The sequence below is a fragment of the Furipterus horrens genome, unplaced genomic scaffold (genome assembly GCF_987537825.1).
Source record: "Furipterus horrens unplaced genomic scaffold, mFurHor1.1.pri manual_scaffold_10, whole genome shotgun sequence".
Lineage (NCBI taxonomy): Eukaryota > Metazoa > Chordata > Mammalia > Chiroptera > Furipteridae > Furipterus > Furipterus horrens.
The window spans coordinates 27,478,126-27,505,721 of record NW_028327180.1 but is presented as its reverse complement, the minus strand read 5'-3'; the positions used below and the strand labels follow the sequence as shown (position 1 = coordinate 27,505,721).

The 27,596-nt window shown below is 31.0% G+C and overlaps 1 protein-coding gene across 1 annotated transcript in view; it reads left to right on the top strand.

Annotated features, from left to right (window-relative positions):
• Positions 1-26,732, top strand: part of SPOCK3 (SPARC (osteonectin), cwcv and kazal like domains proteoglycan 3) — a 300,134-nt gene extending 273,402 nt beyond the window's left edge. Inside the window, exons 7-11 of the mRNA XM_090288825.1 lie at positions 3,034-3,153; positions 15,974-16,195; positions 20,289-20,351; positions 22,916-23,053; positions 25,365-26,732. Coding sequence (XP_090144951.1) covers positions 3,034-3,153; positions 15,974-16,195; positions 20,289-20,351; positions 22,916-23,053; positions 25,365-25,534 — 713 coding nt within the window. The 3' untranslated portion in view covers positions 25,535-26,732. The remainder of the gene's footprint in view (positions 1-3,033; positions 3,154-15,973; positions 16,196-20,288; positions 20,352-22,915; positions 23,054-25,364) is intronic.
• The last annotated feature ends 864 nt before the right edge of the window (positions 26,733-27,596 follow it).

Genomic DNA, 27,596 nt, shown 5'->3' with positions numbered 1-27,596 from the left:
TTGGACTCTGTATTCTGTCTTCCTGGTTACAGAACTTGGCTCTGACTCTTGCCTGTCTGACCTCAGGCAACTTCTACAGCTCTCATTGCATCACTTTCCTAACACTTTAATAGAAAAATACTAGCATAGATTTTATGAAGTTTTTTATAAGGATTAAACATGATACTGTATATAAAGTATTTCTGACAGTATGTAGTGTTAGCTGCTATTATCATTATCATCAGTATTATCACAGGATTCTTAATTCCTAAAATATTCCATTACAGCACCCACATCACCTTATATAGAAACTGAAGCTAAGGTGTATGTGGCACACAGTAAAGGTGTATAATGTTTCATATTTGGGTACTTTTTCTAAATGCTATTTTTATTAAATATAATTTCCTTAAACTACAAATATTTCATTAGAAATATATAAGTACTATATCATTAGAAATATACAATCATGAATGAAAAAATCTGTGCTAATTTGTTCAACAAACTTTTTATCATGTTTAGCAGATATTAGATAAAACTTTGCTTTTTGTTGGGTGTGGTTTGGGAAAAAATAAGGAATATAGGAAATAGAGAACTAAAGTTAATTTTTAAATGTTAATTTGCTTAAAGTAGAAAACACATTACAAATGCATGTTTCTTCTTTTTTTATACAAATGAAAGTTTACTAAACACACTTTTCTGCCCCTTCTTTATTTATCTATTTTACCAAAACTACATTGTGGGTCTAGTTACATATAAGTACATAATAAGCTTCTTAAGTATTTTAATGACTCATAGAGCTTCACTGGATGTATGTACCTCATTAATCTCATTCAGCCACAGCTAAAGGACAGTAGGACAGTTGTTAATACACTTGCTGTTATAAAAGTGCCAAATAAATAATATTGCAAAATTAAATGAGTTTTTGTATGGGTAATATACCTGTATGATTGTTTTTTAAGATAGGGAATTTCTGGATCAAGGGTTAGATATATTATAATTAATTTTTTACAGAAATTTAAAATGTTTTAATTTATTTTTGAATATCAATGCAAATATATGGCGTACACTTTTTAAAAAGACAACAAATGGTAAAAACAAGACTCTCTCATACCACTTTTCTTCATTCATCCATTTCCCCTAACTGGAGATAATTAGTTAACTCATCTTATCATATTTATTTTTTTAGTTTAAGAAATATATATGTATATATAGAGAGAGAGAGATGTAATGCATATATAAATATGTTAGTTTTTATTTTATTTTACATAAATGTGTATGGGATCAAAAGACTCTTATCTAAATGTTGCTTAAGCAGAAATACCCAGTGGGAGTGTAAATATTCATACTAAGAGCATCCAGTTTTATGGTTTAATCATTCAGTCTCAGCCATTATAAATCTTATCAGTAAAAGTGAAGTTTTCTTTGACTCAATATAGTTCATTGTTTTCTCATGAATTCTGTATATTGCTCTGTTTTTGACCAAGGAATTTCAGACTTACTACTATCTGCCTTCACACTGGGCATACAAAATGCATTCTAAGATTTCTCTTTACTATCTTTCTAGAAATCCCTTTAAATTCTCTCAAGTTTATTTCGTGGGTCTCAGCCGTCATCTCTCTTGGTTCTGTCTGGTGTATCACATTCTCTAGTAACTTCTTGGCATGGCTTGTTTTTTGGATCTTGTATATTTAAAAACCTCTTTAGCTTACTTTCCCACCTGATTTTTCTTGATATGGGATTCTCATTTTAAATACAAAGTAATTTTTCAATTGCCTTTCTTCCTGTTAATGTTGCTATTGAAAATTCTGATTCCTCATTTTTTTTAATTTTATTTATTTGTTTGTTTGTTTATTTATTTGTAGAGAGAGGGGAAAGGAGAAAGAGAGGGAGAGAAATATCACTGTGTGGTTGCCTCTCACTTGCACCCCCAACTGGGGACCTGATGTGCAACCTAGTTATGTGCCCCTGACTGGGAATCAAACCAGCGACACTTGGCTCGCAGGCCAACGCTCAATCCACTGAGCCACAGCAGCCAGGAGTGATTCCTCATTCTTTTTATTGACGCTTTTGTTACTTTCCTCCGCGGCAGCTTGTAGTACTTCTCTTCCCAGTGTTCTGAAATGTGACATTGATTTACAGTTATGGGTCAACCACCTTACTGGACCCTGGATGGATTCTATTAACCTGGAATTTTATTCCCTTTAATACTAAAAAATGGTCTTAAATTATATTACATTATATTATCCTATATTTTTGTTATGCATATTAGTTTATATATAACATATTATAAATATTATGCATGTTTATATGTAACACATTGTAATATAGTGTATGTAGAATATATTAAGTATAATGTGACATTTATAACATTATGCAAATTATTATTTTAACAAAATGAACAAGAAAAATACTATTAAAAAGGATTGTCAGTATAGGAAAATGCTACTTGCAGAAGAGTTAAGCCAAGAGTAACAGTGCTGTGTTTAAAATGTAAATAAGTATTTCTTATATTTTCAAATTATTTTGGCAACAAATAACTGAGTTTGACATACAATATTTTAGTCTCACACAGGCACACACATATGTACATACATAAATGTATGTATGAAATATATTCCACTATTCTTTATAAGTCATAATATATATAACATATTATAATAGATATGGCCAATAATAAATGTGTAAATATTCATTTTGGATCTTCAACCTCTATTTCCCCAGATGACCTACCACCTTACCATGACAAAAGTGTTCAGTATATAAATATCTGACACTCAATTTATGTAATGTTAAAATTGGGAACCTTTCGTTGCTCTTATATTCTAATGAGGAGTGAAAGTAGAATTCTACCTGTAATATTCCTTTGTTAAATAAAATGTTATATTACACTTTGTGTTTAGAACACATTTATTTTTAGTGTTTGAAAAGCTGAAGCACAATTTGTCATTGTATTGCATTTTTTTAATTTTAGTCCCTGTTACATTTCTGTTACTGGAATAATTTGAAAACCTTCTGCTATTATTCAAGATTTGTGTTGTTTCTCTTTGGTTTTAGCCTGTAGTGACCTGGAGTTCAGGGAAGTGGCAAACAGGTTGCGGGACTGGTTCAAGGCCCTTCATGAAAGTGGAAGCCAAAACAAGAAGACAAAGGCATTGCTGAGGCCTGAGCGAAGCAGTAAGATTTCTTGATTTGAAATGTCCCATTGTCTTTGATATTGGATTTTATGTCCAATGAATCACTTACATCAAACCACATATTTCAAAGTTTATACTTCACTTAGATGCTGAACAAAAATCAGAACATTGTTATTACTTCAAAGCACACCTATAATATTTTGCAAACAAATAAATGACTTGTGATATCTCTGATTGGTAGAAAAAGGAATATCCCTCTGAGACAGCCTTTAGCTTCCAAGCTGAATTAAACGAGTAGGAATATTTTTGCAGTGTTTTGATAGAAGTGGTAAAGAATAGAACAACATAGGAAATAAAAGTAAGAATTTTGGAACACTTAGATTTTTAAAGAGCACAATCAGTGCTCCTTACCCCCAATGTTAGCCTTTTTATGATTGCTCTGCAGATATTTCTGCTTTCATCCAATTATGAGAGTAGACTAAAAGGATATTTTCGATGACACACTCAGATTCAAATTCATTAAAAAGAAGCAAAAATAAGAGTTATATGAATCTTATATGATTCATTATCATCTTCACAACCCCCCCAAAGTGTTTTTAATTCTTAGGAAATAGGAAATGCAAATTGAAATAAGAAGTTTGTTATGAATACTTTCATGGAATTTGCATTTTTGAAACATTTTTATGATTATATTTTCAAAAATACTTATTACATGTTTAATGCATGTAAAAGAAAGACATTGAAATGTGCTTAATTTTAGGGAGCTAACAAATGTTGATGGAAGCATTTGCTCTAAAATAGGACAAGAGAAAGAAGGGTGATAATCATATCTGACAGAGAAAGTCCCAAATATGTTTCCTTTGTTTATTGTGACATGATCTATCCACTCTCACTTGCGATCTTCAAATATGCTCCTAATAAAATCATTCATAAGATGGTACATTCATCCATAATCTACTTTTCCTAAAACGCCTTATTTGTTTTCTTCTTATCAAGGAACTTTCTGCAATTTCAAACTTACATACACTTTAGACTTTTTAATAGCCGCACACTTAAAATAAATTATAACTTTTCAATGTGGCAAAAATGAACATGTTTATTAATAAGCCCAAATATATACAACGTAAAATATAAACTATAAAATTAACTTGAACTATAAAAATTAGAGAAAAAAGTAAATAAATTTAAAAACCCACTTAAAAGTTTTATCACTGTTAGAAATTATCTGGATATATAAAATACATATTAATTAATTTAAAATAAGATTTTAAGTTACTGAAAGATGTTGGAAATTGTATTTAAATTTCAAGTAAGTTTATTATAAGACATAATTACTGTTGAAATAAATTTTATCTTAGATTTAATTTGTTAAAAATAAATTTGTATTTCTTAACATTTTAAGTGTTGTAGATATAATGCTAACTTATTCAATCAGTATACCTATATAAGTTTAGGAAAAACATGTCTAAATAGACTAGAAGTGTATACTTTTATTATACTTCATGCTGATAACTCTGAAGGTATAACTGTTTTTATTAAATAAGCAATAGTAAGCTAGTCTAATTTGCCATAGTTCATTTAAATTATGTAAATTGAATCTTTAAATGAAAGACTCATGGACACAGATAACAGTATGGTGACTGCCAGAGGAAAAGGAGGTGGGGGCGGTAAACGAGAGTAAAGGGGAGATAAATGGTGACAGGAGATTTGACATTGAGTGCTGAACACACAATACAGTGCACAGATGGTGTATTACAGAATTGTACACCTGAAACCTGTATGATTTTATTAACCAAAGTCACCCCAATAAATTCAATAAAAATATCAGTATTTAATACATAAATAAAAGACTTGCTATAGGGAGAATGCTTCCAGCTCACGACTTGCTAGAATCTCAAATCAAACAGAAAAGTACTTTTCTTTCATAGGAAGAGGTAAGCAGGGATAGCAGTACCTTTGTGGGAGTGCAGAGCACGTGGGTGGAGTGAGCGTGTAGCAAACTCAGGGCACTTTAACAGGAGATATTTCTCTGTGATCAGTAGATTCTCTGAACAAGCAGTTAAGGAGGGATATTCTGCATCTCAGTGCTCTCATTCATGCTCAGACTTGTAGGAAAACCAAAGTGTTGTAGTCTGAGGAGGGGGAAATCCTGGCTAAAGTTTGGTCAAGCCTCATGTACTGACTAACAAATTAATGCTGTTACATAATTTACATGAGTTATTATACTGTTCAAGTATTTTAAGGAATAGTGAAAATTACAGGGGCTTTTTTTAGTAGTTACTTTATTTTAGTCTACAATAGCATACTAACCTGTGTTTTTAATTGACCAAATTTTATCACAGCTGTTACATAAAGAATTGTATAGCCATTACCCAAGAATAATTAACTGTTTATCTGAATCTTGGATAGTGCACATATTTCATAGTTAATTGGATTCAGTTGACCAAAAAAAAAAACCTAATGTTATAATCTTTAAAGAAATTAAACAAGCTGGTAAAGGTTTCCATAATTTTTAACAACATAAGTCTTCTACTTTACATTTAAAAAATCCAGCTTCTTGGATATATTTTGTTTAAATATATTTTAGAGCTATCACTGACAAAGTAATGACCATAGGAAAGCAGCCTTAGGCAAAAACAAAACAAAACAAAGAAAAAAAACCACACTTAAATATGTTTTATGATAAGAAGGTGAAAGATATAGAACTATTTAGCCTCTGGTTTTATTATTATTATACCATGAAAACACTTCTTCAGGCTTTTTTGCAATAAGTACATGTTGTACCACTATAATCTGTATACCTTGATATTGTGTTTCATTATTTTAAATCTCCAAAAATTAAGGAAGAGAAATATTATCTATAGGTTTTTTTTTTTAAATACGGTTGCAGTTGAGTTTATGTCTTGTCTGTTCTTTGGAAGGCATATTGTGTTCATTTTCTTTTCGTCTGTTTGGAAAGCACAACCACACGCAATCATATGCAAAATCCTGAGATTAACAGTCTGGCTCAGAATAAGATAATGTCTTAGTTTTGCTTTCCTACACACCACATGCTCTCCTCAGTTAGAGAAAATTATAGAATTACTTACACCCCCAGGGCAAATGAATACGTTCTAATTTCTTCCCAAGATATTGCTCACTTTATGTCATGCTGTCTTCACATTGAGAGGAAGATTGAATCTGGAGTCAGATGGCTTAAAGACAATGCCGCATTTTAGTGCAATTAGGAGCCTTCTAGGTATAGCAGAGGACTTCATCTTTTAAAAACAAAGATTTACGAAGTTAGAAGATACATTTTCTTTTCTTATTTCAAGTAATAAAATGAAGTGACTGATCATTGCTTATTTAGTTCTAATTGTTGAGACATCTGGCATTTTCTTCTTTTATGAGGTACACAAGATAACTATAAAAAATTTAATTACACACTTTAGTATTACTAAGCTATTCTCTTAATATTTGGTTATTAGAATTTTGTAAAAATTATATATTTTATATTTAGCTAAATTACTATAATCCTATATAAGTTAAAACTATACTTACAAAATAAAGGTAGCAAGTGAATAATATACATTATTCAGTCCTGGATAATCATCCAGTGGATTCCTTAGACACCAAATTTTTGATGAACCTCTAGTCTTTAGGAACTATATTATTCCAAATAGAGGAAATTACTAGCAAGTGAATAATATACATTATTCAGTCCTGGATAATCATCCAGTGGATTCCTTAGACACCAAGTTTTTGATGAACCTCTAGTCTTTAGGAACTATATTATTCCAAATAGAGGAAATTACTATTAACATTGCCATTTTTGCAGTCATTAACAAATAGATTAATTCTCACATGGTATATGAAATATTGCCAATTTTGTTATATTCTGTTTTCAACTAAATGAATGCTTTATTTTAAAAATATAATAACCATATAGTGTGTTCAGAACACAGTTAACCAATAATTTAAACCATTAGAACCTAGTAAAAAGTGAAGCATTTCCCCCCAAAGAAGATAACAACAAATATATATATACATATATAAATATATATTTAAATCTGTGCAGAAAATAAAACAGAATATAAATTTTACATTATACACATATATTTCATATGATTTCAGTCATTTATAATATAAGCATTATCTCTATTGAACTTTACTCCAATGCCAGTTAAGTAATACACAACCTGTAATGTGAGGAACATAGGTGTCTTAAAAGCCTCAAGAAGTAATGGCTAAAACAAAGGAGAAAATATAAATAAAAAGGAAATAAATCATTTCAAAAGCATTACATAATATGAGGTAAAAAATATTGTTAACAGTCTGGTATATATGGTTTTCCATTATTCATTCTCATACACATATTCACGTAACATTTATTTAAACCTTTTATTCTTTTATTGTGTTTCAAATATTTTTGTACTATATCTTTTCTATTTTGATTTCACAGTTCTTAGTTTGTATTCCTTAAGAAAAATCTCTCACAAAACTATTCACTTACCTAATCTTCTAATGTATATATATTTTGCATTTAAATCTTTAAACCTTCCACAATTTATTAATGTATGATTATTGCAACTGATCATGTTTCCTTATTAATTTAAATGACACTTTTGCAATTATTTAATCCACATTTATTCTTTATGTTTATATTTTCTGTTTAAGTTCTTTAATATGTGTTTACAGTTTCTTCTGTTACTTGTTTCTATTGTAACGCTGTTATGTTCTGCTACTATACTTTGTATGATTTCGGTTCTTTCAGGTTTCTTAAGGTCTGTTTTTGCCTCAGAGTGTGTGTCATATGCACCTGAAAGGAACATGTAGTCTGTTGTTAATTATTGGAGTGTTTTATAAATATAAAATCATTTCAAGTTTATTGATGATACTTTTCAGATGTTCTATAGCCTTGCTGTTTTCCTTCTACTTGTTTTATTAATTACTTAGAGAGTAGTGTTAAAGTCTCCAGATATAACTGGGAATTTGTCTATCTGTTTGATTCTATTCGTTTGTTTTTTTTTCCTCATATGTACTTTGAAGCTTCATTTTAAATACACACACACTCAGGATTGTTAATGTCTTCTTTTTGAACTATTTATCATTATGTAATGTCCCTTTTTTACCTTGGTAACATTCCTTAATCTGAAGTTAATTATATTATTATTTAGTCAGTCTGCCTGCCTTTCCATTATAGTTTGCATGGTATATTTTTTTCAATCTGTTAATTCCAAGCTACACTAAGCCATTTTATTTAAAATGGTTACCCTTCAGGACATTATAGAGTTGAGTCTTTCTCTTTTATCCACATTGAAATTTTAAAATTTTAATTGATATGCTTAGATCATTTGCATTTAATATAATTATTGATGTGCTTTAATTTCAATGTACCTTCTTGCTAGTTGTTTTCTATTTTTTCAACACTACTTTGCCCATTTTTCTCCCTTGTAATGCTTTAGTTTAGACAAATTATGTATTTTTATGACTTTGTTTCTGCTCCTGGTTTATTATTTTTATCTTCTTTTGAAATTTTTAATGGTGGTGCTAGGATTTATAAGAAACAAATTTAATTTGTCACCATCTACCTTCAAATTACATTTTGCCATTCTTTATTTGTTAGAAGGAAGCGCAACTCTCGATTCATCTCATCCTTTGTGCTATTTTGACCTACATTTTGCTTTTACGTATGTTACAAGCACATAATACATTGCTAATAACTTTATATTAGATATTCAATTATCCTTTAAAACGATTTGAAATGAAATTATCAATTTCATATGTACCTTTATGCTGCTGTCAGAATTCCACAGGGGTTTTTATTTGTTTGGTAGCAATCCAAGTTTGTTGACTGTCATATTTACTATTCCTGAGAAATGTACTTTTTAACATTTCTATTAGTTCACATTTACTTTAAGTAATTTTTCTCTCATTTTTTATTTGTTTAAAAGATATTTTTCTTTCTTTTTTACGAAGGTATTTTTTCTGGGTAAAGAATTTTGGTTTAAGAACTCTATTTTTTGCTAGCATATTATGTATATCCCTCCATTCTACTCTGTGTTACACTTTTTTAACTGCCATTCTCTCCTTTTTTCCCTCTGTAGGAGTATGTATTTGCCTCTACTTTCTTGAGAGTTTTCCTTATCATTGGTTTTGAGCAGCTTGACTACGATATGTCTAGATTTTGTTTGTTTCTTTCTTTACTTGGTTTGCATTTTTGCTTAGTGTTTATTTCTATGGTTTGCCCTATTACACTAATTTTGGAGAATTCTCCATGAACTCTTGAAATATTTCTTACCCTGGGACAGTTTTTTTGTCTTTTCTTCTTATCCTTTTCCTTTCCCTTTGTTCAAGGAGCAATTTATCACCACCTACGTCCACAAGGTCACCAGACATTCTGCTCTCCCCAGAAACTGCAGATTGGTTCCTTAAGGGGTACAGGAAAGAAGGGTGTAAGTGGACCTCTTATACCTTTCTCACAGCACCTGGTCCTTCTCAGGCGTCTTTCTCGGGTCTCTCACCCTGCCCCACATCTTCTGTGAGAGCGCTTGCTGAGATCTGTGGAATAAAGTCCTCTCCCTTTTGCAATTTACAAGGATTATTAACTGCTGGCCTTAACTTTTATCAGTTTATTGAAGAATTTAGCTGAATTCTCCTTGTTAGCTTAATAGTGTTCTATGGCTGTCTTAGGTAATGCTCATATCTAGTCTCTCCTTTGAGGCTTTTTTTAGATTTTTTTTTTTTTTAGATTCTTGATTATTTCATTGCCCTGGGAAGCAAAGTCCTTGGTGGGTCCAAAAAAAGTTGTAGTTTTGTAAATTACTCAAAGTAAGTTTTCTTATTTTTTTAGTGTGGGAAGTAATACTTGTTTTAACTTTCTTCTCCCTAGGTAAGAGCAGGGGGTCCTTACCTTTATTCCTGAGGAATCTTTTCACTGGATGTAGATTTTTTATTTATTTTTCTTTCTCATCATTTAAAGATATTATTCAACCCATCTGGCTTCTAAAATTTCTGATAAGATGCCAAGCTATAGTTGAATTATTGTTTAACTGTGGTGTGTTATTCTCTTCCTGCTGATTTCAAGTTTGGTGTTTATCTTTACTTCTTAGGAATGTCCTTTTGGATATTTTGCTTCAGCATTGTCGAATACCTTTAATTAGTAAATTTAGATATATGAAGAAAATTTCTACCATAATTTTCTCAAGTTATTTTTCTGCACTACCTTTTCCTTCTCTTTGACGGTTTTATCTGTGTCTGTACTCTTTGATATCAGCTAGCAGTTCACTGAGGCTGGGTTCATTTCCTATTTTGCTTTTCTTCACTTAACCCATTGCAGTTGATCTATATTCAAGCTTATTTTTTCTTCTGCAAACTCATTTCTGATGCTGGATCCCTCTAGTGACTTTTAAAAAGTACAGACTGTTTTGTTATTTTGTTCTTAAATTTTTATTTAGTTCTTTCTTGTAATTTTTATCTCCTTTGAGTTCTTATCATTGCAATTATTACAAGCATTTTTTTTCCTTCAGTAAGATAACTATTTTAGTTGTTTTAGTTGTGTGCTATTTCCAACAACTGGGTCATCTCAGATTTGTTTTTATTGGATTGTCTCTTAAGAATATGTCCCACTTTTCTGGTGCTTCATATGTCTTGTAGTGATGGATGGTGTCCCAGATGTTATGGATATTAAATTGTGGGGTGCTTTGTCATGTTACTTTAGTCCAAAGAGAGGTTTTTGTTTTAGCACATGATTAATTTTGTTGGGCTCAAAAGAAAAACTGTATTTCTTGGGTGCCAGCTCTAATCACTTCAGATCTGTGAGCTCTAGTGGAGGTGACCTGAAGTCTACAATGTGCATGTGTGGGCTGATTGGTCATCAAAACCTAGGTCAGAATATTTGGCTTTCTGGCTCCTTTCCTTCCTAGATTTCTCACTCATTCTTCAGTGGTTGTACACAATTTTCTGACTGTCCAGGCTAGAATGGCTGCATTCTTTATTCACCAGTGTTCCTACTGCCTTTTGCTATGTCAACTCTATCTGTCACCAGGCTAAAACGCTGTGAAAAATGGAAACTCACTCCATGTAACTCCCTTCTTCAAAATGTGGACTTTTCTACCAGAAAAGTGCCTGCTTCTTATTCACTCTTATGTTTCTTCCTTTTTAAAAAAATTATGTGCAGAGTTTAAAGATTTATGGGTAGTGAATGTTGCTCAGCCATTACTGGCAGCAGAATATAAAATAACCATTTAAATGACAAGTTGAAGACAGGATTTTTGTCTTATTTATCTTTGAATCTACAATGCCTAGAGGAATGTATTGAACCTAATATTGTCTAGAACAGTACTTTATTTTTCATTACCTATTTCTATTTATTCCTCTTTCTCACCAGATATGACAGTATCTTTTTTTTAGTGTGGAGGGAGAGTAAGAGTGATATTTAAAATATCAAATCTTCATGATTAAGGACAATCTTTCAACCATTTCGGATGTACTTTGAAATCTACGTTTACTGAGTTTTTTCCTCTCATTTGAATGACTTTACACCTCTTTGTTAATCTCAGTTATGCTAATATATCTGCTGATTAAGCAAATACATTTGTTAAAATAGGCTTACTATTTCATAGGATTAAGAAGTGAACAGTTATGTGCTTACATTCTAGAAGTGAATAAACTTATTTCCTGCAATAGCATAGCACTCAGAATGTTGAGGGCTATTTTTTTCTATTCTAACGACTGTTTTTGATAGCTCTGCACAAATCTTAGATTTCCTATACTTGCTATTTCTTTTACCTGGACTGCCACACCCCATATCCTCTGGTTACTCATAGCTCTACCTCTGTATTTCTGCTCAAATATCCCGTTTTTAGGGATAGTGTGGTGGGCAGAATTCTAAAGATGGCTCTTCCAAATTCCTGATCCCCGGTTATTCAAACCAACATTGTTCTAGGTACTAGTGTGAAGGAATTTTGTAGATGGAAGTCATTTGCCCTTAAAGTATGGGCAAAGGAGGATCTAAAACAATAAAGGCAGCCAAGATGTCAACAGTTTTTATGAAGAGGTTTTCTTTGGAAAGAGCTCTGCCATGATTTTATGACTCCTCTAAGAAGAGGGGAGGGTGCTTTTTCCTTCATTTTAAATTGAGGGAGGGATTTCAACAGAAGAGCTCAGAGTTTTATGTGTATTCCCGAGCTCAGAGTTTTATGTGTATTCCCAACCAGACAAGTGGATTATGGCTTGAATTTCACCAGGGAAATCTAAAAGGCAGGGATAGTCATGAGCTGCTTACTTGTTTGGTGTCAAAGCAAAGGAAACTTACTGCTGCTTTGGAATTGTGTGTCTGGGAAAGAAATACATGAATAGTTACTGTGGACTAGATTTGAGCCATATGAATAAGAACCAGTGTAAATTCTGTCCAAGAGGAGCATTTGGATAGTGAGTAAACCTCAGCAGTAAAATTGGATCACCAGATATCCAAGGACTAAGAGCTATGGTCAGCCAAAGAGAAATATCACTTATCACAGGAAATACAGTTCAAGTGTTGGTTCTCTGGGAACCCACTGTTTGTGATTGGTGTCTGAAGTAAGGGCAGTCTTCTGGGATTTGCACTAACTCCCAGTACATAGTGTCAATATTGAATTAAATTGTAGAACACCTCCTTGTCCACAGGGAATTGAAAAACTGTTTGGTGAGAAAAAAACAACCCATTGTGTTAGATGTATTATGCATAAAGAACACGTTTTTCTTTAAAGTAAAAAAATTTTTCTCCTTTTTAATCACTTGAAAAACTAGTAAGCTGCTTAGAGAAAACATTATAACAAAGCACTGCAGGGTTTACGACGTATGTAAAATTAAAATGGGCAATGCTAATAGCAGAAAGCGTGGAAGAGTCTAAGTATACTAGGATAAGTTTCCTATAGGATATGTGAAGTAGGTTAATATTATTTGAAAATAATGTGTGATAAGTTCATAGTGTGTAATATAAACCTTAGGGCAAACACAAAAGAATAAAATAAATATATGAAATAAACTGTATTAGTGTTATAGCACTGATGTAATAGATCACTACAAAGTTTAGTAGCTGAAGCAACACACATGTATTATTTTACAGGTCGGTAGGTCAATCAATATTCCAACACAAGTTTCACCACACTGAAGCTTAGAGTCTGCAGACTCTAAGCCTTTCTGGAGTCTCAAGAAAAGGGTCTATTTCTTGGATCAGTTGGGTTGTTGATAAAATTCAGGACCTTACAGTTATAGGTCTGAGACCCCTGTACCTTGCTGGTTATAAACAAAGAGGTATTCTTAGTTTCCAGATACCACCCATATTTCTAGGCTTTTGGTCTCCTCCTTCTGTCTTCAATTAAATTTTTTGTCTTATTTCTGTCTGACTACAGCTTGGAAAAGTTCTTCACTTTTAAGATTTATGTGATTAGATGGGGCCTATCTAGTAAATCCACAGTAATCATCCATTATCTTCCATTATTAAGAGCAACTCATTAGCAACTTTAATTACTTCTGCAATTTTAATTTCCTTCATATTTGTATTGTATTATATATATTGCTTATATAATAGCATTATCCAAGAACTCTCAAAGTCAACAAACAGTATCTATGTGCTCTAAAAGTTCAAGATAAGAAAAGGAAAACCTTTTTTTTCCCAATTAATTTTATTGTAAATTTGTAGTATCAACAGGATCATATTGAAAGTATGCATTTTACTTAAAATATCAAAATATGTTATTTCTAGTCTTTTTATTATCTAGACTTTTATTTTCTATTACTTATCATCCTAATGACGCTTGTAACACAATTTTATATATCATTCAAATTACATAAACTCATTGTATTTTTTATCTTCAAGGCAACATGGATCATTTTTAAAAAATCTTCATGTTATCTAAATATAGAAATTAAAGCTTAGATGCAGTGAATAACTTAACCTAGTAAGGTAGTAATAGAACAGAGGAGAGTAACTTGAATTTAAATCATATACCTTGACATTCTCAATCTAAAATATTATTACATTTCATCAAATTGATCACTCAGCAGACATGTACTCTATGGGAATTTAATATCGCTTTAACATAAAGGGTAAACCCTTAGTTCTGTCTTGTTTGACATTTGTTAAATATATGTGCATGTTCTATTTTCAGAAATATTTTTTTTTGTTAATGTCTGGGTTGTAAGATAAGTTCTCCTCAAAGAGCTACAAAAAATATTGAAAGGTTAGATACTTTTCTTTCACATTATAATTTACAACAATAAGAGGGAGGAATCTGTTGAAACTAACAAGGATGTTTACAAGGTACATCATAAAATCTGGGCAAAGATAATTTTAAAGTTTAGATTTTAAAGATTGATGATCAGTCATAGTAAAATCAAACGCTTGTGAATATGTGATATAACAAACCCATAAGTCTTTCACTTGTGCTATTCCAGTTATTCCCTAAGGCTTCTCAGCTTCCACACTTGCCCCCACATTATACACGTGACAGAGAGTGTTTTCCATTTAAGTCAAAAGTCAGATCATGCCACTCTCTGCTTTTAACATTCAGTTATTCTTCACCGTTTTGAGTACAGTCCAGAGTGTTGGCTTGAATTTAAGGCTCTATTATCTCTTCACTGATTCTCTGCTACTTGTCTCTTAACAGGAAACACTGGTTGGTGAAGCACTAGCTGCTGGCCTTCTGCTCACTTCCTCTGGGAATTCCCTTATATCTCCTCTACCCCAACACAGAGTGAATCTTCAGGCTTTGATTGAATCCCAGAGTAGTCTTTGCCTTTGGTCAATGTCGCTGTACTCCAGCAATCTTTCCCATTTTGGCAGTAACAGGACTAGTAAAATGTAGATAAGCAGATATTCACCTAGAAAGCAGATGCCCATCTCTCCTTTTTGCAGACACTGTAGACTTTACTAGGATTTTTTTAGAGTTCTCCAAGCTAAGCTTTGGAAGACAAACCAGTTGAGTCTTCCATTCTAAATAGGTATGTGAAGGGAGAAGGTAGCCTCTCTTCACTAACTCTGAATGGTCACTAAAAGGTAATAGCTCTACTCTCTTCTTCCTATAGCTTTTATTCATAAAGGTTGGTATATCACCATTAGGCTCCTCCATTTCCCAGGAGATGAGAGGGAGAGCATGGTTTAGATGCATACAAGACTCTCATACCAAGAACTCTCTTTGGTTATGCAGAATTTAGTATATTGTTTTCTATAGGTTGCTTTCTTCATGTAATCCCTGAAGATAAGGTGCTTTCTGGTAGAAACAGTTTCAACCAGTACTCTGACCCATGTTGTTTTAAAAGTAAGGTCCAAGATATTAGGGTCCTTATGTACATTTTTCTACCCTATATTTCCAGAATCAAGGTCAGGGCCTGGAAATTAAACAGGAAATGAGCAGCTTATGTTTGCCATTGCTTTGAATGAGAGAATTCTGTTTTGATTCTACAGACAATTTTACAAAGAAAAATGTAAACAATCAAAATAAATCACTGAATTTCTTTCTCTACGCTTTTATAAAAATATCATAAAGACCCTTTACCTTATCTCCATTGCCTAGCATGGTGATTCACTGATAAGAAGCAGTAAATATGTTCTGAAAACATCAATACATTCCAGAAAGGTGGTGAAATTTTGAATTTCTCAAGTCTATAATTCTCCTGGAGTCAGCACCCATTTAATTTTTAATCTTTAATTTTTAATTTTTATCCTAAAAGTGCTAAATAGGGTTCAGAAATTAAATACTAAATAACTATATCTATATTTGCAATTATTCTTGCATTGTGCCCTGAACAAACTACTATTATTATTATATTACTTTATTTTGATAACTGCTGATAGCAACTTTCAGATATAACTAATCATTTTCTGCCTTTGCCTTTAGGATTTGATACCAGTATTTTGCCAATTTGCAAGGATTCACTTGGATGGATGTTTAACAGACTTGATACAAACTATGACCTGCTATTGGACCAATCAGAGCTCGGGAGCATTTACCTTGATAAGAATGAACAGTGTACAAAGGCGTTCTTCAATTCTTGTGACACATACAAGGACAGTTTGATATCTAACAATGAATGGTGCTACTGCTTCCAGAGACAGCAAGGTAAAGGATGAGACACCTAGCAATGCAGATCATTGACCTGCATGTCGAATTTTATCTATTCCTTCATGAGTAAATAAGTGTACACTATCTCCTATTCAGTTGAGTAGGAGCTTTTCTAATTAGAGTGTTTAATAAAAGAACAAATAAGAACCATGTTGAGCAATATAATTCTGCTAGGGATGCAAAAGAGGCTAACTAAGATGAAAAAGAGTAATTAATATTTTTAATTAATGTACTTCATTATAGTTTCCATTATGAACCATCAAGAAGCACAGAAAGATATGAGAACATCAATATTGAAAGTAATCATTAAAGTTAATTCACTATGTATGTTGCCCATGTTGTAAAATAAATGTTTTTTTATTGCTGTACTACAGAGTTTTAATACTCTATTTTGTGATCTTATTAAATGAGCTGAATGGACTACTGCATTTACAATAAAGTTATTTTTACTTACCTGATTTCAAAATGACTTAGTCTTTCAAAGTTTCAAAATCACTTAGCTTCATAAAAGACCACTAGTAAAGGAAGTGTCTTGATACCTCTGGAAGAAGTGAAATAACCTGAACAGTTGGAATGATGATAGTTCTTCATTCATTTTTCTTTATCGCAAAATTGGAGTCATGCTTATATACTCAATTAAATGATAATTATAATTAAGTATGTAAAGGAAATAGATCCAAACAAATCACATTATGATAAAATTTGGGAGAAAGTAAAGAAACTCTGACATATGTAACTTGATGATAATTTTACAGAAACAAACTGGGAATTAGTCTAATGTGATACACCTGCTCCCGTCACCGCATTTGAAAATTTTTTGATAGCTATTAGAATGAACAAGCAACTTTAAACTATATTAATGATTCTCAGTTTTTCATATGGGAAACTAACACATTATGTAGGACATTTTACTATCTCAATTACTTTTTCATAAATTAGTAATAATTTGCTATTTAGGGATGAAATGATTATCAACAAATGGAATAACAGGAAGTCGACATTAGATTTGTAGAATAGCTAAATCATTTATAAACCAGTTTAAGCAAGGTTTAAAGTTAAATGTGCTTTATTAAAATATTCTAACTCTCACATACACACACAGATACACACTCGTTGCACAGTACTTCTAGGGGATTGAACGTCCTAAAAACTGCGTTCTAGTTCTAACTGTTATACATTGAAATGAGTTAAAGAATTAAAAAGTAAATCCTGGTAAACTGCCATAGTAAGACGTGTGGTCTTTTGTTATGATATTTTAGTTTTTTCTTGAATGTTATGATAGCATATTTAAGTGTTTAAAAATGAACACAAAAATGTTCTGACTACCCCCAAATGTTTCATTAGAAATAAATACCTTCATCTTTAAAAAAATCTCTGAATTTTACAGTAATATTTGTAGAACTGATTAAAGATCTCTCCCACAAAAAATTTTTCTTTGCTTTGTATACTTTTCATTTATTGAGCACTTTTTCCCAAAGTATTAAATTTTTTATAGTTTCATGAAGACATTCTCTGAGATCATTCAATACATAGTAGAAATAATTTAATTTAAGAGTATCCAAGGTGGTAAAAGTATTTATACAACTTCCCAAAAGCTCAGGAGAGTTTGGCTAATTATGTTCATCGCTTTAATATGCCAGAAAATGTTAGAAAAGCTCTGTCAGGCAACTGACATTGAATTAGCCCAGTAAGTGATTGTATAATAAAGAATAACCATTCATTTAAAAACATTATTCAAATGTTTTACTTTATAAAAGAATGGTTTGCTGTTTATCCAGTAAACAAGAAATTCTTAAGTTTACTATAATAAATGTAATGTAAAAAGCTAAGTTTTAACTTCATAGTAAACAAGAATTTTTTATTGGATAACAAGGAATTTTATATATATATAAAGAAATAAATATTTCCTTATTGATTTTCCCAGTGACATTGTATTTGGTTCAAATTTGTGTGGGAAGATAAAACTGCATTGTTATCATTGTATTGAAATTTCTGTTATGTGTCATATGTGAATGGCCCCAATACAGAAGTGTGAGTTTTTAAATAGAGAATGCAAAATAATGAACAATATTATTTTCAAAAACAACATTTTGAGATTTAAATAGTAAAAAAATATCCATTCTTCCTTTGTTGTTTCTCTTAACTAATGTTTGGAAAAATTACTTGTAAATTTAATTGTTAAATTAAAACATACAATTTTAATGCATGATTCTCATAAAATTTTATGCACATAAAATCAGAATTTCCCATAAAGTTAATATACTACTAGGTAGTGAAGAATGTAGAGAGAATAAATCTTGTGATATAAATTTGTGTGTATATTCTAAGCTAACTATTCATAGTCTAATTATGTTTAATCCTTTATGCAACTAGTTGGGATACTATCCTTTATCTAGTGCAGTTCTTTGCAAGTGAGTTTAAATGATAGGTGTAATCTCAAGCACTTGTGTCTTCAGGGCCAGACAGAATTAAAATACCTTTTAAATAATAAAAAAAATTCAAAATCAAATATTATATGTAGTTGAACAGCCTAATTTGTCATGATTTCTCCTGAAATCTTAAAATATTTTCCTATACAGAATTTGTAGGACTAGTAATCAGGTTTATTCAATGAGTTCAAGATTTTAAGTCAGACTCAAATACACCTGGATCTTTAGGCAATCCAGTAGTGAACATATAAGCAATATACCTTTTTATTTTTTTTCTTTCTTTCTTTTTTTTTTTTACAATAAGTAGCTGTTAGTAATTAGAAGAATTGCTATCAATATAATATTGAAACTTCAGCTAAGATCTTTCCTCTTGGTTCTAAATGTCATATTTGGAGGGCAGTAAAATTTATCTATTCTATAGCTCCCTAATGCAACCTGATTTCTGTTTTTTAATGTTTAATATAAAAGCCCCACATGATTATTAGGAAAAACAAATCAGTGAACTGGACCAATTTCAAAATGAAGTAGAACAATCAGTAATTACTTAGTCTTTTCGAACAAATTACTTTTTCTTCACAGTTTAGAATCTCCAAAGAAAAACATCTTTGCTCTTACATATTAAACCAGAAAATATATATTAAACACTTGGTCTCATTTCCTCAATTCGTTTTATTTACATGCAAATGTAATAATTGAATGTTATGAGATTAGTATACCAAAGAATTTTGAAATCATATGAATTAATTATACCTTGCCTTGTTCCTAAACAGTTGTAGGGCAGGAAGATAGGCACTAATTTATTGTTTTGCTGTTTCAAACGTTTATGATTGCACTGAACTGTTTTTAAGTAAAAATATATATTATATGTAAAAATATATGCAATTATGTATAATAATAATATCAATCAAACTGTATTATGTCTATTTAGAATTTAGTACTGCTAAAAAATGCTCTCCTTTCAGAGGTTGAGTTTGAAAAAGGCAAATACTTATTTCCAAATTGGTTTATTGCTTTATTTTTTTTAATATGGCTTATGATAAATTATTGTTTATTATGTCCTATTTCCAAATTGCATATACAAGGATTGGCAAAGTAGGTTTACAGTTGTTCATATGGAAAAAGACATGCAATTTATGATTATTACAATAGCTTTATTAACTCAAAAGGATGTCACAATGGCACAGTGCACCTAGGTACAATCTCGTAAGTGCTCAAATTACTGGTCTTCATTATTTACACATTCTTGTAGTCTATGTACTATATGCAAGCACACTTTGGCACGGAGTTCTTACCTCTTTTTGCTCACCTCTGTGTACTTTAAGCATCTGAGTGAAATAAAAGAGTCCAAAGCCTGACAAGATTTTTCAGTACCAAATTTTATAAAGGTGTATCTGATATAACTTGAAAGAAGGATTACCTTTTTCACAGATCACTTTTTTAAATGCATTAAGTAAGGGGAAAACATAAGTTATTTGATGTATGTATATCATTTTAGATAGACACACGAATATTTATATGTATGTGCCTCCAAAAGTAAAATAACTATATGTGATACATGTTTTCCAAAGCCATGTAAAGATGAACTGAAGTTTGACACCATAGAAATTACACTTTATGGTTTAATTATAACCCTCGAAGTAACACTTTTAATGTCATTGCAGACCCACCTTGCCAGACGGAGCTCAGCAATATTCAGAAGCGGCAAGGGATAAAGAAGCTCCTAGGTGAGTAATAGATCATTCTTCTGAAGTCTTTATTGCTTACATAAATAGCCCCAGGGAAACAGCAACATAAAATCAATATTAATCCAACAAAGGTGGACTATACTAAATTCCAGTACCAAAATTTATGAAGTTTTTGAAAGCCATTAAACTTACTTTTATTATCTTACATATTGAAAGATATTATGTCTGTTTTATTACCCTAATATAATGTTCATTCTTGAGAGTTATTAAGTAAAAAAGAAAGAGATTTAAACAATGATAAAGTTAAAGCATCAACAAACATTTTAATTCTAACTCTATGGTTAACAACTCAAGAATCAGTCACACACACACACACACACACACTCACACACACACACACATATATATATATATATATATATATAGAGAGAGAGAGAGAGAGAGAGAGAGAGAGAGAGAGAGAGAGGCATGCCCTGAATACCTCAAGAAAACTGAAACACACCTTCTAGTATTTTTATTAGCACCTTTTACTAACTTTTAGTAAGTTAATGATGTATTAAATTGTTAGATCAATAGATGATAAGTAATTCCAAATTTCACCTACTCAAAGCTATATTATTAAACTTTTATGTGTAATTTTGTGTTTATTCTTATAAATATACCATTTTAAATAAATTCTTTTTGGAGTAATTTTAGATTTAAAAAACTTATAAAAACAGTATATAATTTTCATATATCCTGTAACTAGCCTCACCTAAAGTTACCATCTTACTATGTATCAAATAACCATTATATATTTGTCAAACTTAAGAAATTAACATTGCTATAATCCTATTCATTAAGCCTCAGACTTTATTTGGGATTTAGGAGTTTTTCCACTACTGTCCTTTTTCTGTTTTAGGAACCAGTTCAGAACACCACATATGCAATATTTAAAATGTGTAATGATGCTCTTGTGTATTTAGTTGCAGAGAATTTTATAATGTTTTTGAATCTGATTAATCTGTGTTATAGTATGATATGCTATTTTGTAATTACAATATTGTATGTTTAGAAGATAAAATATTTTATATAGAAAATTCTTGGTTCAAAATTAAAAGGTTCATTTTTGTAATGAAAGCTATATGTCATATTTCTCTTAACTTATAAAATGCATACATGCTACAGCTCATAAAAGAAAATAATACAACCAAAAAAAAATAAATTAATTAATTAATTTAAAAAAAAGAAAATAATACATTCATACATTGGTTTGTTTGCACAAATTATAGTTTAACCATGAACAATAGGAAAAGCCACTGAAATTCAACTAAGATTTATTTTAGACATGATAAAGATTTGTTAGTGACAAAAGTTTATTGTAATTCAGGCTTTGATTATTTGAAATTTCAAAAAAAGAAAAGCCATTTACATCCCATTTGGGAAGAGTCACTTTTATTCTTCTTACATAATAAAAATGCAAGTTAAAATCATTATTATAGAGTATTGAATGTCTTAAATATTTTTTTCTAATTTAGCCCTGGCTGCTGTGGCTCAGTTGATTGAGCACTGGCCTGTGAACCAAAGGGTCTGAGGTTTGATTCCCAGTCAGGGCATGTGCCTGGGTTGCGGGCCATGTCCCCAGTTGGGGGCACATGAGATGCAACCACTTGTTCATGTTTCTCTCTGTCTCTCTCCTGCCTTTCCCCTCTTTCTAAAAACAAATAAATAAAATCAATAAAATATATATTTAAAAAAATTTTTATTTAGATAGGATAATGCTACTTGTCTGAAAATTGATCAGTTGTTATATTCATGTAGGGTGTCATTTGTTCCAATTTGCAAGTTGTTTTCCTTTATATCTGAATTTCTAGCATAACTTTTAATAGTGTTCTCTTCCATTTTTGAAGTACATTTGCCTAATGTTTAAATTAAATGGTCACATTAATTATACCTCCTAACTTTTTTTATGTCCACTGTGTGAAATAATGGTATTTTTTTCATGAGGTAGAGTAAGAGTGTTGAAAATTTTTCTCATTTTTGCTGGCCTTTAATCCACAGAAGTGGTTTTCAGATTTTGGTGATACTCTGTCCACCTCATTGAAAGACTAAACACACACACACACACGCGCGCGCGCGCGCGAAAAAGTATATCAGAACTCCTCTGGCTTAAGAGAGGGTTTCATATTAAGTCAAGTTTTAAATTGCAACAGATAAGAAAGGAGAGGGATTCCAGGTGAGAACAGGATGTATGCAGAGATGAAGCAGTATTGAATTTGTGGAAAACAGCTTGATGTAGGAAGAGCTTAAAATATGTGAATGAGAATAGGATGTGGCAGTGATGAGACAGTAGAGGGTCTGGTATGCCATTCTACGAGGACTGGATGACTTAATATGAATGCCATTAATCAGATTTTAATTCTCTATTATACCTCTCAAAACAGTACCCTTTACAGAGTAAATTTGCTTAACAAAAGAAAGGCAAGACATTTATTATGACAAGGGCCAGATTCATAGACTGGAGTGGGAACTCCATATGTGTTTGTCTTGAGTGAATTAGTGCATGATTGCTCACTCTCAAAAAGGAGCACAACTTATTCATAACGTGTGTGCATATTTCACAGGACAGTACATACCCCTATGTGATGAAGATGGTTACTACAAGCCGGCGCAGTGCCATGGCAGTGTTGGGCAGTGCTGGTGTGTCGACAGATACGGAAACGAAGTCATGGGATCCAGAACAGATGGTGTTGCGGGTTGTGGTAAGCAAATGCGTGCTTCCTTAGTAACATCTCAAGCCTAGTATAAGTATGTAAGAATCTCATTTATTTGTTCAAGCATTTAATGAGGATGCACTCTATGCAAAGACTATAGAATATTTTGAAGGAGTAATGAAAAGACTTCTAGTATATGAACAATTTATATAATTAATAAGTGGAATTATATCATTTAGACATTTTAAGGGATAATTATTACAAGCTAGGTTCCTTTTACTACTTCTAACGCAGAAAGGTTGTTAGATACCTCCTGTGGGAAGTCGAACCTTTGTCATCCACTCTATTCAAGTCAGCTGACCCAAGGGTGTGGCACCCTTTTTTCAGTATACCTTTGGAGAAGTTGACTTGGTGAGTCAGTAGTCTCACCAATGAGGTAAAAACTAACCTTTTTAAACTAAAGGTCCATAAACTATTTCCTTATGTTTGGGTGATAAAAATATAGTTTAATTGTTTGAAGGGTCATTATAATTAATATCTGAATTCTTTTTATGAGCATGTATTTTTATGTATCAAGCTAAAAACATTATAATTACATTGAGCATAACATACATGGATATTAAAGTTTTAAATGTGGCATCTTTTTTGTTTCATTAAATATTTTTCCAGGATGAAAGTTTCAAATCAGTATTTTTGTTCATGCTCTGGAGAGTTATCACTAGAAAAGCCACTTAACTACACACACAAAGAAATACAAGCACACTCATACAGACTAAGAATTAATGAATTGTTTTTCAAATAATATACATGACCAAAAATGGAAAAAGATTTGGTCTGCCCTATATTTTAGAGAATGTTGAGTTTTCTCCTTTATGTAAATTTTAAACTGATAGACTTAGGTTGTTTGCTAGACTTGTAGTTATTTAGAAATATATAAATGGTAAACAGTATAAAAGTAATCTCATTTAATGCTAACATGCCTGTTCTGGATTTATTTATTCCATAAGATTTTTAATAGCTTGGTTTTGGTTTTCTGGCCACTAATGCTAGACTTAAGTAGGATAAAGTAGTACTCAGTAGCTACCTAACATAATTTAAACCTGTATAGTCCATGTCTTTGCAATATGTAGTTTAAACTAGTTGCATTATTAATTACTTTGGTTATCATGGATGCTAGTGATAGATAAGTAATTTTAATGTATGTTGTAAATAAAATTATATAGAGATTAATTCAATAACTGAACAGAGAAATTGTTTTGGGAACATGACTCTAAGTTTCTTAGCATGGTGAAATTATACATGAAGTAGAAGAATGAAAAACATTTTATTCACATAAGGTGAATTTCAGTGTGTTGTATTATGAAATCAGTCAGATTATAAATATTGGATTACATTAATAGGGCATATTGTAATTAGCTACCAAGTAATTATAAGACTTAAATATTATAAAGGATAGAAAATAAACACTTACATTAGAGAAGTTAAAAAATAAATACATATTAAGTTTGTTTTATTACCTCCATGTATAGTAATATATATTTCTAAATATTTTTTAAAATACTCTTAGTTTTCTATTACTATTATTTGCTATTATAACAAATTTCCACAGCCTCAGTGTCTTAAACCACACAAATTTATTATTTTATGGTTCTATATGTCAGAAGTCTAGCATGTGTCTCCTTGTGATGAGCACCAAGGTATTTTCAAGGCTGCATTTCTTCTGGAGGCTTTAGAGAAGGATCTGTTTCCTGCCTCTAGAGGCTGGTCAGATTCTGTAGCATGGGGACTCTTTCCTCCAATTTCAAACCTAGCAACATTGCATCTCTCTGAACATTCTTCTGTAGTCAGATCTCCCTTTAACTTTATCTAGGCAAGGTCCTTAATTTTAAAGACATAAATGATGATGTGGGCCCAACAGAATAATCTAGGATAGTCTACCTATTGTAAGGTCCTCAACTTAATCACATCTGCAAAGTCTCTTTACCATATAAAGTCACATATTTGCAGGTGTAGTGATTAGGGATTGAAGATCTTTGTGGGCCAATTATTTTGTTTATTATAATAGTAGAAGAAATTTTTACTTCTTTGTCATATTCAAAGTTTGACATAGACTCTGAAAATCTGGGCTGAGATCAACATTACTGAACTGGAAATCTTACCCATCAGACCTCAATAACAATTCCACTTTTTAGCACATGCATTTTAATAAATAATAGAGAATGGATTCTTCCTCACCTTGTTAAGTAAGCTAAAGAGCAAATGAAAATAGTTAATTTTCTTAATTTTCATCAGAATTTTATATTCTTCAGAAATTATTTCACTACAGTCAAATAACATTAATGTTTACATTTTTCCTAAGATATTGATTTTGAGATCTCTGGAGATTTTGCAAGTGGAGATTTCCATGAATGGACTGATGATGAGGATGATGAAGATGATATTATGAATGATGAAGATGAAATTGAAGATGATGATGAAGATCAAGGGGATGATGATGATGGTGGTGATGATCATGATGGCTACATTTGATAAGAGCTGAGATCAATAAATTTAATATTTCTATTATTTACAAAGTGAAAGCCTATTGAGAATTACCTTTTTGCTCCCAAACAAAATGATTCTAAAACTTACATATATTTTATATAATTATTTCAAATATTGCAGCTAAAGTCATAGAATGTTATGTTTAAATGAATTATTTACTTTGAGTTTTTATATGCCTTAGAGTAAAAGAAAACACATATGGAATCTAGCCAGATGGAAGAAAATTATGAAGAGCTACTGATATAAACATTTTCATAAGAACAAACTATATAAATCTCCCACAAATAAAACAACCCGAGTTTGAGGTCATATGTGTGATGTTACTGAGAGATACTCTAAGTTAAATTTATAATAACTTATTGGTGACCTGGGTCCCCAGGATTTTATGAAAATATGCATGACCTTAATTGTAATTCCAAAGTAGCATTTTTCCCAAACCTAGAAATGAGTGAGGGGATGCCACACAGGGTAAAAAAATTTAAGTCCTACATCATGTTTACATTAATAATGATGTTTTTAATTATGTAGTTTTTCTGGATATGATAGGATGTTTTTTGAAATGGCAAGTATGGAAAACCATGGATTCTGAAAGTTAAAAACTTAGTTGTTCCTTCTAAATTTTTAAGATTTGGATAGCAGTCTCATGTAGATATTCTTTTATATTCTTAAACAGCATGATTTCTTTACCTTTCTAGGTTTCTTTATCTTTCTGATCAGCAACTTAGGGTGCAGAATTTAAAGTATGAAGACAAAAGGAAAGATTTATTTAAATTATATTTTCACATGTAGTTTGTCACATGCCCAACAGCAGATATAAAAATCTTAGTTCTTATTTTATTTTCTATTTTAAAAGAAAATTGGCATTTAATCCAAAAATTATACCATTTTTTTATTAGTGTTGAAACTTAGAGAGCGTACTGTATGGTTACTGTATGGTGCCTTGCAAAATAGAAATAGGAAGGTTTTAGCATGCATACCAGTATAGGATATTAGGCAATATATAAGCACACCTAATTAACAAATTAATTCCAATAAAGGTACTGCTGCTGGAATGAAGAAATGGAATGTGTTTCTTTCTTTCTTCTATTGTTACATAATTGCCACGTGGGCTTGTTTATGATTAGTGTGTATACTAGCATTTAGTATTTAACTGTAACAAAAAATACTTTAATTACTATATTTAAGTTAGCATGTTAATTAATTGTATAGACCTTTCGGCACACCATCACCTTTAAGTATATCAGACCTATGGTTTTGTGCCCATATAACAATGAAAAAACATGTTGAATATTTCACATTGCTGTTATAATTTAAGCAGTGGGTCAGTTGGTTTCCCAATAGACAATTCATTGAAAGTAAAATTGGTGGATTCTTTCCACTTGATTAATACATACTAAAAAAAAGAAACTTTAATGTTGACTTTATGTAATATTTAAAGTATAATGCATTTCCTTTTTTACTGTTTATGTATAGTTTACAAAATAAAGAATCTTGTAACCAAATTAAACTGTTCCTTAATGATTTTCTGGGGTATAAATAGTAGCATGAAGCATTTTTAATCTATTCCTTGATTTTTAAAATGAATATATTACAAACTAGCTCGGAAAGCATTTGAAAGTTTTAAATTTTGAATTCAGAGCTCTTGTCATCTTGGATATTGTTTTTCTGCCTGGGTTAAAATATATATTTTGTCTGTTAGTTTGATTTAATTTTTTCATTTGTTATAGTGTTGCAAGTAGATCATTTTATTTGTTGAGGGTGGTAATTTAAAGTCTACTTTTGTGGTATTATATTTAACATACTTAGCTAAATTTCTATAGCAATAGCATTTTGAAGAGTGATAGAATAACTTTATTTAACAAATGTATAGTAGTCACAAAATATAACATAGATTGATTGGAAAGAGATAAATGATCAAATTTTATATGGAAATTTAGCAAATAAAGTTAAAATAGCAAATATAGTGGGCTTGAAGTTATTTTTTTAATGACTCTTTCAAGCACTCAAGAAATCAACTAATTCAACAGTAAGTATAAATTGAAAATAT